Raw genomic sequence first — 15,900 nt, 5'->3', positions numbered from 1 at the left:
ATTCGTACATTAATACTTAATTCCAAGATATAAAACATGTTGTGTTTGTGAGTGAACAGTATGTGTTCTTTTTGTTTGTTTGTTTTCTCCCTACTGCATACTTTTCAAAGTGCTAACAATAAGTTTCTATAAATCAAATTCTCTTTTGACATATGGCCTTTTAAATGGCAAAAAGGAAATCATGAAAAAAGCACTAGATTTAAAGACTGCAAAAAGTTGCTAAAATATGGAATGCCAACTTCCAAGAAATGCACATTTTTCATGCTTTGTTCTCAGAAGACAGTATCAAAGTAATGAGTAAGACATTTCTTCAGCCTGCTGTAGCTTCTTTATTTCTTGGTAACCTCTTTAAAGCATCTGAGCATGTAAAAAGAAGAACAAATGGATCTGCAGAGAGAATTTTTTTCTTTCACTACATATCAATACTTATTGTGTCATGACTTTTCTAGATGTTGAGGACCCAGTAATGAAAAGGGCAGATGAGGCCACTGCCCTTAAGGAAGTTACATTTGACAGGCAGGAACAGTCAACAAATAAGAAAGCAAATACATAACAAGATATCACAGAGTGGTGAGTGCTGTGAAGAAAACTACAGACAGCACTATGAAAGATAGTGGTATGTCAGGAGGGTAAGTGCATGAGAGGGATTTAGAGGCACACACAGGGACAGCCAGAGCCCAGGCTGAGTGGTCAGCAAAAGTACTTCTGAAAAAGGTAACACAGGAACTGACACTAAAAAGAAGAGAAAGAGCCAGCTATGTGCATGCTAATTGCAAAGGTCCAGAAGAAGAAATGAGTTTGGCAAGCCCAAGGAACCCAAAGAATAGCTTGCATGGGAGAGTGCCAGGCAGGGGCACTGGAGACCAGTAAGAGATGAGTTCTGGGGTTAGAAGAGATTACAGTGGATGGATCACAAGGTAAAGAGACTAAAGGAGCTCTAGTAGCAATGAGGAGCTGCTAAAGTTTTCCATGTGAGATGACACTGAATCTTTCACATTTCAAAAATCTGACTCTTGCTGCTCTGAGGAAAATGGATTATAGGAGGGCAAAGGAAGAAGCAGAATCTGGTTAGAAATTTGTGTAAAGGCAGTCTAATTAACCTAAATATCCATCGATGGATGAATGGATAAACAAGATGTAGATATACACAATGGAATATTACTCAGCCATAAAAAAATAATAATACCATTTGCAGCAACATGGATGGACCTAGAGATTGTCATACTGAGTGAAATTAAGTCAGACAAAGACAAATATCATATGATATCGCTTATATGTGGAATCTAAAAGAATGGTACCAATGAACTTATTTACAAAACAGAAATAGAATCACGGATGTAGAAAACAAACTTATGGTTACCAAGGGGGAGGGGAGGAGGGGTAAATTAGGAGATAGGGATTGATATATACACACTACTATATATAAAATAGGTAACTAATAAGGACCTACAAGTGGGGAACTCTACTCAATACTCTGTAATGGCCTATATGGGAACAGAATCCAAAAAAGAGCAGGTATATGTATATGTATAAGTGATTCACTGCACTGTACAGCAGAAACTAACACAACACTGTAAATCCACTCTACTCCAATAAAAATTAATTAAAAAAGTAATAGATGAGGGTAGCTTAGATGGGCACAGTGGAGATGGTGAAAGAAGGATTTAAAATGTATTTTGGAGGCATATTTGACAAAACTTTCTGAAAGACTGGACGTGAGGGGTGAATGAAAGGGAGGAAGCAAAAATGATGCCAAGAGTTTTGGCCCAGGCAACTGGGCCAAACTGGTTAGATGATGGAGGAAGTTATGACATAGAAGAAACTAAACAAGAAATTTTTGGGTCTAAGTATTGATTCTTAAGTTTTGATTTCGATATCTGAAATGGCAAGTAAACATCCAATGAAGATGATGAGTGGTTCAGGAAAAAGTTTAGGGCAGGAGAAAAAACTTGGGAGTCACTCACATATACTTGGTGTTTAAAGCTAAAGCTATGGGACTAGATGAAATCAGCATGGGAGTCGGGGGTGGGGAGGGAGAGGACAAGGAAGGGAGGGTGGGAGGGAGACAGAGAGAGAGAGCAAGTGAGCATGGGTGTATGCACAAGTACTCAGACTAAATATCTGGGCTACTTTTAGATGCTAAGGAAGCAAGAAGGATTCAGCAAAAAAACACTAAGGAGAGGTAGTCAATGAGGTAGAGGGGAAATGTAAATTCACCTGTTGCATGAACAGAACCTTCACAGATAACATTCTAACAACCATAACCAAAAAGTGCTCTCTGGAAGTTTTCACCTACAGCATTGCTATTGTAGCAAGTTCGCTGACCTACATCATAGGACTACTTGTTTGCCAGTTAAGGTTGGATGTAAACAATACTTCCCTAGAATAATTTCCACAGTGTTTTGATTTAACAACGAAATCAAGCAACCCCATCTCACAAGCACACTTTCCCCCAGGTTACCAATCACTGCACTTATCTGGGGGAGAACTGCAACAGAACCATGAACCTGACCTTCCTGTTTCACCATTGTGCCCACTGGCCTTGCTGTCACTGTGCTCCGTAATTCTTCGTGGTTATCATATTCAAGGTCATTTTTGGGACAAATAAATTTAAGATAAGTTTCATTCCGTGTTTTCTTCTGGATTTGCACAATCTTGCAAAAGTTCTCACAGGTATTTCTCCTATTCTTTTCATTTCACCAACTAAATCAGTAGACTTTGCCATGGCTTGCCAATTCACTGTTCATTCCTTCTATAGAAATTCCAATGACTATTAATACTTATTTCAGTTTTTGAGCCACTTTAAGTTTAGCTTCTTTCTACTGTCACTATTCATCCTTATTTCATAAACTCAGTTTATTACTTTGTATGCTCTCTCTGATTTACCTCCAACTCGCTTGTCTTATCTTGTTTATCTTTTTAACTTTTCTGCTGCATTCTGAACATATCAAGGGCAGAATTGTGTCTTACTAATCTTCACATCTCTTATTTCTAGCATGGTGCCCAGTACAAAATGCATGTGCAATAAGTGCTGAATGAATGAATTAATTAAATAATCTACTAGATTAGTTCAAATTTTTCTTTTTTCAGTTTGACAAAAATGATAAAGATATAAAAAGACCGTTTTATTATATTTTAAATTAGACCTTTAGGAGAAATTTTCCTATTGCTGAGATTCACCGGTCCCCCAAATTTTCCTACCTCCCTTTTATTTGGATATGTAATTTTCATTAGTATGCTAGCATAATAACAAGTTATTTTGAGTGACAACTGCTATTCAATTGACCTATGATATATATATATATATATATATATATACATATATATATATATATTTTAATTCTCAGGAACTACGAGTGTGGTTAAACTCAACAGCAACATTAAATGTTGGATTTTCTCTTTTGCTCAACGTAGCAAAAATTCTTATATTTTAAAATTTGAAGCACCTACAATTATTATGGAAAGACACTGCAAATCTTATACTACTATTTTTACTAGTCACCTGTCAACTTTGTAATTACTTCAACAGTGAATTTACCATTTTTAATCAACTAAACTCTGCTGAAGAAGTTAAATATTAGCACTGAATATTTTTTCTAGAAACATTATGAGTTTGAGAGGTTCTATCACAGTCTGACAAGTACACCAGAAGTATAAAGGCTGCAAATGCTTCACTGGAAAGAGACAGATATTGTTTGGATGTAGATAATCGAGATTTTATTTCAATGAAAAAATGTTGAGCCTACAGTGCTCTGTTTTTTCTGCAAAACTCATGTCAACAGAATACATGAAACTAAATCCTTAATTCTATGGTCCATTTAGTCGGCTGAAGGTCTTGGGAACTCAGATTAAATAAATGACTTGCAAAATATTAATGAGCAAATTAATATTAGATATAGAATTTGAATTTGAGAAATCTTCATTTCTGGTCTTACATTATTTTCACCACATAATCTGATCTTAGATAAGTCATATAGCTAAATGGTGAGTTCATATTACTTATAAAGAAGGAAAGGAAAATGAAAAAGAAATTATAAGTATTTCTCCATAGCTCAGGCCTATCAATATAGACATAGACAGATTCTTTTAATCTCTTTATCCTGATTTAGTCAACAACTTATCCTTACTTTCCTTTCCGTATATTTTTACATTTACATAATGCTCTATACTTTCTAATTTACTTACGTCTAAAGTAGAATTTGATTAAGAAGACAAGTGTAGCTTAATTCCAAATAACATTTCCTCTTATTTTCCAATTAGGGCATGTAAAGAAAAAGACTTAATTCACGACACAGCTCCTAACTGTTAAAAACAGTATGATTGGGCTTCCCTGGTGGCGCAGTGGTTGAGAGTCCGCCTGCCGATGCAGGGGACATGGGTTCGTGCCCCGGTCCGGGAAGATCCCACATGCCGCGGAGCGGCTGGGCCCGTGAGCCATGGCCGCTGAGCCTGCGCGTCCGGAGCCTGTGCTCCACAACGGGAGAGGCCGCAACAGTGAGAGGCCCACGTACCGCAAAAAAAAAAAAAAAAAAAAAAACCAACAGTATGATTGTTACAATTCCACAAATGAAAATAGTTTACCAAGTACATTATTGAATTCACTGTACACTAATATAGCAAGTTTATTTAATAAGCTCTCAAGTACAAAATCAATACTACTCAGAGGAATTCACTTCAAATAGAGTATTCCCAAATGAATGAGAAAAGTATGTAACTGTTTAAAGAAAAACAGTGATTGTAAACATGTCAATATATCCCCAATATTTGACAGTGTCCAGATATCTTTTATTTTTGGTTTTAGATAGAATAAATTCACTCTTCGAATTAAATATTTGATTGATCACAGCATCTCTCAGATTTATCTAGATGTGGAAAAATTTAGTTTCATATTAACACAAATGATAAATAGAGTCCTATATAGATGGAATCAATGAAATTAAATTACTGCTTCAGAAGCATCAGGGGGTTAATGAGCAATAAACCCATACTCTTTCATACACAGAAAAACACTGAGACCAATGAAACCTTTATTGGCAGCCTTTTATGGTGGGAAAACAGAAAACTGCAACAAAAGAATGCCTTGATTTTACACGTTTTTACTTTAGGAATACACATCTGTTAAAAGTAATTGTCCTTCTTATGGTCGCATATGGTGTAGGCAAGACTACCCCTAAATTATGAATGAGTTTTATGTACCACAAATCAACTTTTCAGAAAAAAATGAGCATTAACTCAATATTTGATTCTTTTTTTTTTTTTTTTTTTTTTTTTTTTTTGCGGTACGCGGGCCTCTCACTGTTGTGGCCTCTCCCGCTGCGGAGCACAGGCTCCGGACGTGCAGGCTCAGCGGCCATGGCTCACGGGCATAGCCGCTCCGTGGCATGTGGGATCCTCCCGGACTGGGGCACGAACCCATGTCCCCTGCATCGGCAGGCGGACTCTCAACCACTGCGCCACCAGGGAAACCCAATATTTGATTCTTATAATCATATCATTTATATAATTTTGTTGTTTTTTTAGTGGTGAAACATTACTTTCCTATAGTTAATAAATATAAATTATCAAAATGTAAACTAGTTTTGTTCATAGAAAACATGGATATTTTAACACAAACTCGTTAATTCTGACACCTTGGAAGTTCAATTTTGCAATTTAAAAACACCATAAATGTTCCTTAGAATATTTTTAAAGCCTTACAAAGAAAACATTGCTGAATTTCATGATATTATTATATGTATTTCCCTTTATGGAATTTAAACATACAACACAGACTAAAATATGACCATTTATGGTGATAACTAGTATGTGATTGTTAATCATCTTATTTATGGTCATTATTTAAAAATTTTAATATTCAAAGAGATCTAATTATCAGTTGTAACTTTTGTGTATATTCCAAATAACAAATTATATAATGGACTTGCATGTGTCTTAGAAATGCAATTACATGTTGTCTAAATTCCTGTAAACATCATGTCAAAGTAGAGCTGACCTTCTCGGGCATTTCCTGGTGTCCTGTTGTCACTGTCTGCCTGCAGCACTGTTTCCCTGTTTCATCATGTGGGGAGGTGGGAGTAGGTTATGGAGCTTCTGTTAAAAAAATTAGAGAACTTTTAAAAATAGTATATTTACTTTAGACTTTCTAAAACACACTGAACTGAACAGGTGCAGGATATGATGAAGAGGGGGTGGGGCATTAGTCAGTATGAAGGAATAGGCTGTACTGATGGAGATGTACACATGAATGGAAGAGAGGAGGAGTTAACATGTAAAGCATGTATATGGAGGAAATGCACGTGAAGGACTACATAACGTGAATGAAAACATAAGAATTGCAGGATAGATAAGTCAGTCAATCAAGTCTTCAAGAACTGTCCCTGAGCATCTATTCTTCCTGAGTACAGAATACTAGAGCAAGTCAGTGGGAACTTTCCTGAGATTAACATTTCTTCATTAATAAATACTGCTTTAGTATTGCTGCCCAGTGTATCATTAACATAGACAAATAAGGACCATCTCCGGGAACAGTAATCAGGAAGAGAAGGGGCAGTCAACCATGTCACAAAAACTGATACAAATACCCCCCAGTAGTGTGGTGGTATACAGTAGCCTCTGGAAATGAGAGAGCCATCCTCAAATATGTGAAGGGATGCCTTGTCTCAGGAAACCTAGGCTTGTTGTATGAGGTGTCAGTGGGCTGAACCAACCTCAGAGAAACTACAGTAGGTAATGGGAACCAAAGACTACACTAAACCTGAGTCACAGAGTTGGTTTCAGCAGAGGCAAAGTGATCTCTTGGCAGTGACACTGTCAGGACTCTAAGTAGAGAACAGTGAGTACAGAGCCCCGGGCCTGTGAGGTCTAAGTACTGAGCCCATGTCCATGAGTCACACTCAGTCTCCAAGTGTGCAGTCCCTCATTCCTGCCTTAAGCCTTTGGTAATATGTTCCCCAAACACTGCAGTTGCTGTACTCGAGACATGTTCAAACTAGGTATAATTAAAAGGGCAGGAGTATCAGTCATTCAGTTTGCACAATCATTCACTCATTCTCTCACTACTTATAGAGCCCTATGCTTGGTCAGTACTAGGAATGCTGAGATGAGGGCACACATTTCTCAGCTTCCTCCTGCTTCCTGTGCTATTACTGATTTCCTTCATCAGTAAAAACCTTGATAATGTAGTAGAGAAAAAGCAAAATTATACATATGAATAAGCTCAAGGCATTTAACATCATCCATTCATAATGAATGCCAATTTATGAAATACTCACTGAGCACCAATTATATGCCAGGAGTACTTCTAGTTGCTGGGGAAAAAAAAACACCCAGAATCCCTACCCACATTTTTATTACATATACATGGATTATAGGAAACATTTTGGTTAATAATGAATTATAAAGTTTGGAAGCAAAACACTAATTTAAAAAACCTAATGAATAGTATTATGCAAGCACTTTTTGTTACTTAATATTGAAAAATTTTATGGTTCAAACATTTAACAAAGTTAACAGTCAAAAATAAGAACAATCAAATGTTCCAACCACATTTCACAGTAAATCTACATGAATACTCCTAATGATGCTGTCAAAAATCAGATTCATAAAGTTATAATGCTGCAGAGGAAAAGCAAAGAAGTGATAAAAATTAGCCTCTCTATATTAACACTTCTGATGGAAATTATGCATCTCTGTTCTGACCTCCTCGTCCCGAAATATTTACCCCAAAGAAACACTAAGAAAAAGAGACTTAAGGACCTACAGAAAGGAATAGAGATTTTTCTGTTAAACACTACTGTTTCATTCTTCACACCAGGATACTGGAGAATGGTGGTAGAAGTATGGTGGTCCCAGGCAAGGTACTTAACTCCCCTACTTTCTCTTTTTTCTCATCCCTGAAAGGGAGGTAAAAAAAGTACAGTTGATCCTGGAACAACTGGGAGGTTCGGGGCATCCATCCCCTTATAGTCAAAAATCCATACAACCTTACAGTCTTCACTCTGTTTGCTCAGTTCTGAATCTGTGGATTCAACCAACCACAGATCATGCAGTACTGTAGTACATTTTTATTGAAAAAAAATCTGCATAAAAGTGGATCCACACAGTTCAAACCCATGTTGTTCATGGACCACCTTGATTCATAGGGTCAATGTGAAAATTAAATGAGCTAACACCTGAAAAGGATTTAAGACTTTTTAAAGCACATAATAATAAGTATTTGCTATCATTTCCATTATTAAATTGGAAGAGCATTGCAGCAACAATGCATGTCAAAATCTTTTTTGATAGAGGTTCTCAGAATACTTTGAATGAAGAAGAAAAGGGGTAAAAATGAACTTATTTACAAAACAGAAGTAGAGTAACGGATGTTGAACACAAACTTATGGTTACCAGGGGATAAGGGGAGGAGGGATAAATTGGGAGACTGGGATTGACATATACACACTACTATATATAAAATAGATAACTAATAAGAACCTACTGTATAGCACAGAGAACTCTACTCAGTACTCTGTAGTGGCCTATATGGGAAAAGAATCCAAAAAAAGAGTGGATATATGTACATGTATAACTGATTCACTTTGCTGTACACCTGAAACTAATACATTATTGCAAATCAACTTTACTCCAATAAAAATTTTTTAAAAAAAGAAGAAGAAGAATTCTGAACCAAGCACCTAAGCTTTGTCATTAATCTGGGTCAAATATTCTCCAGGCAATACAGCAGCAGACCAAGCTGCAATAGTTGGTGCCCATACGCTCTTCCTCACAGCCAAGTACAAGTGCCAAATTCTAAGTGTGCTGCCAGAATTCCTCAGCTTCATAATTGCTACCACTTTTTCCATTTTTCCATCTTGACAGTATAGATTCTGTTTTGCTGTTTGGCAGAGACTGTCTGGCTTTGCACACTGGAAAAAACTATTACCAAACCATTCCAGCCATAACTTGTGGCCTTATTCAGCAACAAAACTCTTCTGCCAAACACAAACTGAACAAGTCCTTCCTTCATTCCCCTCATGTATTTCAGACACAGTCTCAGACTAGGGTAAGAGCAAAATGGAAAAGGTTTGAAAATTATCTGGTAAATATTGGAGTAAATCATCAAGTTGTATTTCAGATATCCAGAGTATCATTACCCATTCTAGAAGGAAAATGTCTAAACTTTATACTTGGATCCAGCTATTGGGAAATAACAGAAGATGATGTGAATTTGTTAGAGCAAAGAGTACCAAACCTGAATTCTTGACAAATGTGCATTTACATTTTTGGCCGTTGCAGAATTAATCAATATCCACAATCTGTTTTGGAAACTCTGCCTAGAGTATTTGCTTATCCTTCCGGCAAGATGCAAAAATGTCCACAGTATAAGAACTGTATGTTGAATAAGTTTTTCACGAATCATTATGGGTTTTACACTGAGCTTGTCACATTATCTTGTCTCCCTTATGATCAACATCATACATTTGTATAATGTGTCACATGTAGAGGGTCACAGTCTGGTTATAGAAGAAAAAGATGTCTCTGTATGAAACCATGAGATTTATCTAGGAATCAAACATACACCCATAATCCACTATCTACAAATATCCATCAGTTGAATCCCTGTGTGAGAGTACTTTGCTAAGGAAAGCTCCATTCAAATTCTAATCAGTATGCAACTGGCTGCACTAAAAGTTCCTCTAGGGAAGTGATAAACTCTTACTCATCTTCCTAGCACCAGAATCTAAGAATCAAAGGAGATTTGTTTATTTGCTGAACAAACTTAATTAAATTTCACCTCTGAGGCTAAGTGGCAGAGGGCTATTGACTCTCAGTCCAGATTTCTCAAATGAATCATGTGTCTGGATATAAAGACTTAAAATGCAAGGTTCAGTCTCATTTTTAATAGCCATCACCTAAATGATGTATTACTGCCTAAAAGAAAAACTATTTATCAAGTACAGCATATCACTATGCTGTTGGAATTGCACAAAGAACTTAATGGAATTGCACAGAAAAGCCTACAATATAAATATATTTTAAAAGCTGAACTTAATTAAATAATAGATCATACATATAAAGCAATCATATGAATTGAATAAAATATTCAAATGTTGGATTATGTTTGTTCATTTTGTCCTAAATGGAAGGTAAAATGCATGGTCTAAATAGCTTTCACGTAAATAATTTGGAATTATCTTTGGGGGATTTAAATCATGAAGTTTAGTAGTATGCTTATAGAATAATTGAAAAAAAGAGGAAGAATTTTTGTAAGACAATTTAAGATTGATATTCTAAGATTTAAGAGAGAGAAGAAAATAGAAAAAAAATAAATTTATAAACTTTCAAGTTTAAACCAATTTCAGCTTAAGTGCTACCAAAAAGACAATGATAAAATCCAACCATATGATCTAATATTTCTCATTTAGAAAATACCAATACTAACTTTAATTGTGCATTTTATGATTATTCAGAAAACCAGCAATTAAACAACAAAATATGATCCTTGTTTTAAAATTCATGCTTAATTACTAATTTCCTTCGCTGTATTTAGACATGGGCAAGATGTATTATATCCATGCCCCATGTGTAAATTCATGGGTAAATAACAGCATTATATGCCCTTCAGTCTCTGCTGACATGCTAATTGGATGCTTTTCCCATAATCTTCACAAAGTATACACAATGCTTATATATCTTTCTTCAATAAGAATTTAGTTTCAGAAAACAGTACAGAGGGATCTTTTAATTAATCCATCACTTCGATAAAATGAAAATGTGAGCTTTCAGGTTCAAAATATGATCATGCCACCTCAGTGTTCAATTAAAAAAATACATGCATTCATACTCATACTAAAAAGAATTTAAGATTGTGTGGAAGTAATGGTACATGCATATTTCACTGAATAATGCAATAGAAGAATTGCATTTACTATAAGCATTTTAGAACACAAAATAGCATATTTTTTAAAAGAATCAAATCAAATAATATGCATGTATTGAAACTTTTTTGCTCACTTTAAGGTATGTATAAACTGTAGTTAACATCACCACAAAACTAAAAACTCATGTTGCCACATCAGACATTCAGGGTTTAAATAAAGAGAGAGTACAGCTTTGAAACAGATTATTTCAAGGCAGTTGAATTTCGAACCAGTTACCTTTGTAGCGCAAGGGAGTTTATTCAACTGGCACTAGCAAACAGATGGACAGCAATGGAGGAAACCTACTCCCCTACAAATCTATACATTAAATGGGGAGGAACTGCTTTTCCACCTCTCTTTGCAGCATAGCTGTTCAAGGTACTAAAATGGGCTTGTGATACATGCCATGCACATCTGGGATTAGACTGTAGAAGTATTATCTGAGGCTAAACATCCTTATTTATGGAATTTGGGCAAAGCAGAGGACAGGCCTCAGTATCAAAGTGGCTAGCTCTTTGTGGGGCCTGAGATTTGGAAAGCTAAGTACAGTGCAAAAATGTAACTCTGAGACCACAGTAACAGAATTGAAACTGTGGAAGCTTCCTCCAGTTTAAACCATTATTCTAGAAATAGCCCAGGGAAACAGGAAAGAAAATGGAGTAAAGATTTTCAGATAATAAAAATGAATATTTGTACTACTCTGTCTTTTAATCATATGAGTAATGTAGTATATACACATCTGTTACCCGTATCTAATTCCAAATAAAACATTTTTTTAAAATTTTGAGTAATTCAGATTTCACTTAGAGAGAAGAGGGGAATAATTTGATAAGATATACATTGCTTTGGGCCTTACTATATCTATATCTATATCTAATCTATCTACCTATTTATCTATGTTGATTTCTCAAACATGGAAGGCAAAACTTCAGCAATTTTAGAAAAAAAATAGTAAAATTATGACCTTGAAATATAAATGGATTTCTTACACAAGACTTGAAAAGCACAAAGTGTAAAGTAAAATGGTGATAAATTTGACTAAAAATTACAAGAGATACTATAAACAATGCTCAAAACAACCAAAAGAATAGAAATAGATATTTTCAAAACATGTATCTTGGGGCCTCCCTGGTGGCGCAGTGGTTGAGAGTCCGCCTGCCGATGCAGGGGATACGGGTTCGTGCCCCGGTCTGGGAGGATCCCATATGCCGCGGAGCGGCTGGGCCCGTGAGCCATGGCCGCTGGGCCTGCGCATCCGGAGCCTGTGCTCCGCAACGGGAGAGGCCACAACAGTGAGAGGCCCGCATACCGCAAAAAGAAAAAAAAAAAAAAAAAAAACATGTATCTTGGGCCTCCCTGGTGGCGCAGTGGTTGAGAGTCCGCCTGCCGATGCAGGGGATACGGGTTCGTGCCCCGGTCTGGGAGGATCCCATATGCCGCGGAGCGGCTGGGTCCGTGAGCCATGGCCTCTGGGCCTGCGCGTCCGGAGCCTGTGCTCCGCAACGGGAGAGGCCACAACAGTGAGAGGCCCGCATACCGCAAAAAGAAAAAAAAAAAAAAAAACATGTATCTTATAAAGTACTAGTACTCAACTATAGTAAAAAAAAATCTTCTATAAATCAATACCAAAAAGATGAATAATCCAGTAGAAAAATGTAAATTATGTAAACAGAAATTTTAATAAATGAGAAAACCCAAATGGCAAATGAATATTTGTAATTGAGGAAATGGTGATTAAATATTAATTAAATACGTTTTCATATCCTTAATAACAAAACTTGAAAAACTATAACTGCCAATCAATGGGTGAGTATATAAATAAACTGTGGTATATCTTTATAATGGAATGCCCTTTATATTCTATAATAGAATAATTTCCAGCAGTAAAATATATAAACTATAACCAGAAGTTTCAAGAAACGAACATTATATGAAAAATTATTTGCACAATAAGTGCATATGATGCAAATCAGACAGAATTCAAAAAATTATCCATGCTATGTATAAATTTGTACATATGGAGAAAATACAGAAAATATTTACATTATAATAATAAATGCCAAATTCAGGATTTCATTTATATCTAGGTACAGAGAACAAGAAAAAGGAAAGTGGGATTAAGAAGGTTTATCCAGGGGATATAAATGGTATTTGTGATATTTTATTTATAAAACTTTTATAAAATTTTAAATCAAATTTAGCTAAATATCTAGGCTTTTCAGCATAATCAGGCTCTAGTTTAATGAAAATCATGCATCTTCACTTCAAGTGCTTTAACTTCACCCTCAGGCAGGTATACAGAGCTCACACTCTTGTACTACAGTGTCCAGATAAAGTTCAGGTACCATATGTAGGAAGAGAGAAGAAACTTTCCTAAAAGCTCCAGCAGGTTCCTTCTCACATCTCATGAGCATAGATCAATATTATAGCTTTAAACAGTCACAGTGGCCAATGGATTAAAAAAAAAAAGACAAGAGATCAAAAAGTGTGATATCTGTTATGCCTATTATGTGACAGGTAAATAGACAGATAAAAGTACAAGTCACGAGACTTTCTATATTTCAATGGCCAGTTCAGCAAAGCCAAGTAATTGCTGACACTTGAGAACAAAGCCATCCTTAACACTGATGAGAAACCTCTTAAATTTTCACAATAGCTGCCAATCTTTGACCTTACTATGAGTATTTCCACTTAAAAAAAGTACTTAAAAATACTACATTTTGACAGGAAATACATTTTTAATGATGGAAACATTAAGAGTTAACTTAAGTTGCAAAGCTAAATTCTTTGAATTAGGACTGCTGTCAAGATAAAGCAATATTAGAGACCTAGAACTCTTTAAAGTATTTATATGAAAGATAAAGACTAATTGGTGAAAGAATAAGATTCTTAAAGGGAAATCTCGTATTCACATTAAGACTCTTTGAGAATAAAATGATTTCTCAAGTTAGTAATTTTAAAAGGAAATCATAAAGTAGATATCTTAGGTTTTTGTAACTGTTCAAGAGGTTACCTTTAATTATATCATGCTATTCCAGAAAACAGAGTAATATATCTTTAGAAGTTAGCATTTTTCATTGAGATTGTGGAATATTATGTGGGAAACATATTAATAAAATATTAATAACATAACAAAATATATCCACATGCCCTATAAAATAATAACCATTATCATGAAAATCCAAAGTTAAATATTAGCTAAGATGTAGAGATATATTGTCTCATTTAAACAATAAATTATGGTCCTCTTAAGAGTGAATTACTGAGAGAGTGGGCAGCAAAGAAAAAAAAAAGGATACATAATGTGTAGACCAGTAATATATCAAATTACTTTTGAAATAAACCCCTGCAAAAGATTATGGTCCCATCATCTACCAGAAGCCTGTCTTCCTAAAGTCACAATATAAAAAAATTATTACTTACTATGATTCAAACACTTCAACACTTCATAAAAATATAGTATATTGGTTGATGCAGTATATGTCAAAACAAAACAAAATGAAAACAAACTGGCTGGTCCTGAATATATAGCATTTTACAATTTGGTTGTATCAACCATCAATTTAGTCAAGAACATTTACTAAGCATCCACTGTGCTCCAAGAGTTATCCTGCATTTCATTCCCCAGGCATACAAGCATATTTTTCATGTTAATAAGTAGAGTATTTTGATCTGAAATTTATGTTTGAAAGAGAGTGTTTTGGAAGCAGCATATAGATGTCAACCGAGGTAAGTTTGTTACCAAAATTTATAGAAGAGTCGTATGACATATTCATCATTATGTATGCTAAAACTATAACAGAGTTTTATGGTTATGGTTATGCTAGTTTATCTTCTCAGACATTCTGATGATGAAAGTGATAGACGTCCAGAATACCATATAAAGATTCAAGCTGTTGTACTGCATAAGAAATAAGACTATGACAGCAATCCTAGGATTTTTCTCTTAAACACATCAAATGAAAACATAAGCTACTCTTGCAAAGATGTTTTAACATGTCTCTTGAAGAAGATACCATTCTAAAACTTTTACTTTATTTTGTTCTTTTAAAGAATCCAGATAATTAATTTAAACCCTTATTATGCAAATTTATTTGCAACATTATTAATCTCTATGAGTTTACTATTTTAAAATTACTCTTACTCTAATATTATATAGCAATTTCTATAATCATGAAAGTTGGAAGCAACCAACATTAGTTATACACCCAAGACACTTAGACTATGCAGGTGATTATGGTACAAAAGGAAGTAATTATACACATAATTCAGAAAACAAACAAAAAATGAACAAATAAACTATTTGATTTTACCCCAAACCCCCCCAAAACCAATCACTGCATTTGTTAAATTAACTAAATAAAAATCAATTTACACTTCACTTTATAATGTGTAGATAATTTACAATGCATAGAGTTCTGAAAACACTGTGAAACAGAGATATATTATCCATTTGTTAAAAACAGATCTAGGGTTATATCCATTTATAAAAATACTTATACAGTCTTTAATACAATGAATGTAACAGGTGAAGGAAGAGAAATATATGGATACACATATATATTCTCTGCTAATCAAGGACTTACTATGAAAAGGAAACATACAATACTATTATTAGATTGGTATTAGAATAGTTTGGAATACTATTAGATTAAATCTAAAGAATACAAAATATATACAACAGATGGGGATCAGAGAAGCTTTCTTCATGGTGCACTACTATATATCAGAACTGTTATGAATAATTATGAACATACATATATATATACTCGTTTTTATTCATAGTAGTAATAGCTAATTTTTTTTTAGATTTGTTTTTGATGTGGACCATTTTTAAAGTCTTTATTGAATTTATTACAATATTGTTTCTGTTTCTGTTTTGGTTTTTTGGCCTCGAGGCATGGAGGATCTTAGCTCCCCGACCAGGGATCAAACCCTCACCCCCTGCATTGGAAGGTGAAGTCTTAACCACTGGGCCGCCAGGGAAGTCTCTACCTAA

At 34.9% G+C, this 15,900-nt stretch overlaps 1 protein-coding gene across 1 annotated transcript in view; it reads right to left on the bottom strand.

Annotated features, from left to right (window-relative positions):
- Window positions 1-15,900, bottom strand: part of PRR16 (proline rich 16) — a 274,184-nt gene that overhangs the window by 149,054 nt on the left and 109,230 nt on the right. Inside the window, 2 exon segments of the mRNA XM_081230458.1 lie at window positions 5,993-6,025; window positions 6,028-6,090. Of these exon segments, the coding sequence (XP_081086584.1) occupies window positions 5,993-6,025; window positions 6,028-6,090 (96 nt within the window).

This window comes from Mesoplodon bidens (genome assembly GCF_964165515.1).
Source record: "Mesoplodon bidens genome assembly, chromosome: 4".
Taxonomy (NCBI): domain Eukaryota; kingdom Metazoa; phylum Chordata; class Mammalia; order Artiodactyla; family Ziphiidae; genus Mesoplodon; species Mesoplodon bidens.
Note: the sequence above shows the minus strand (reverse complement) of the source record. Positions and strands in the feature narration are given on the sequence as shown.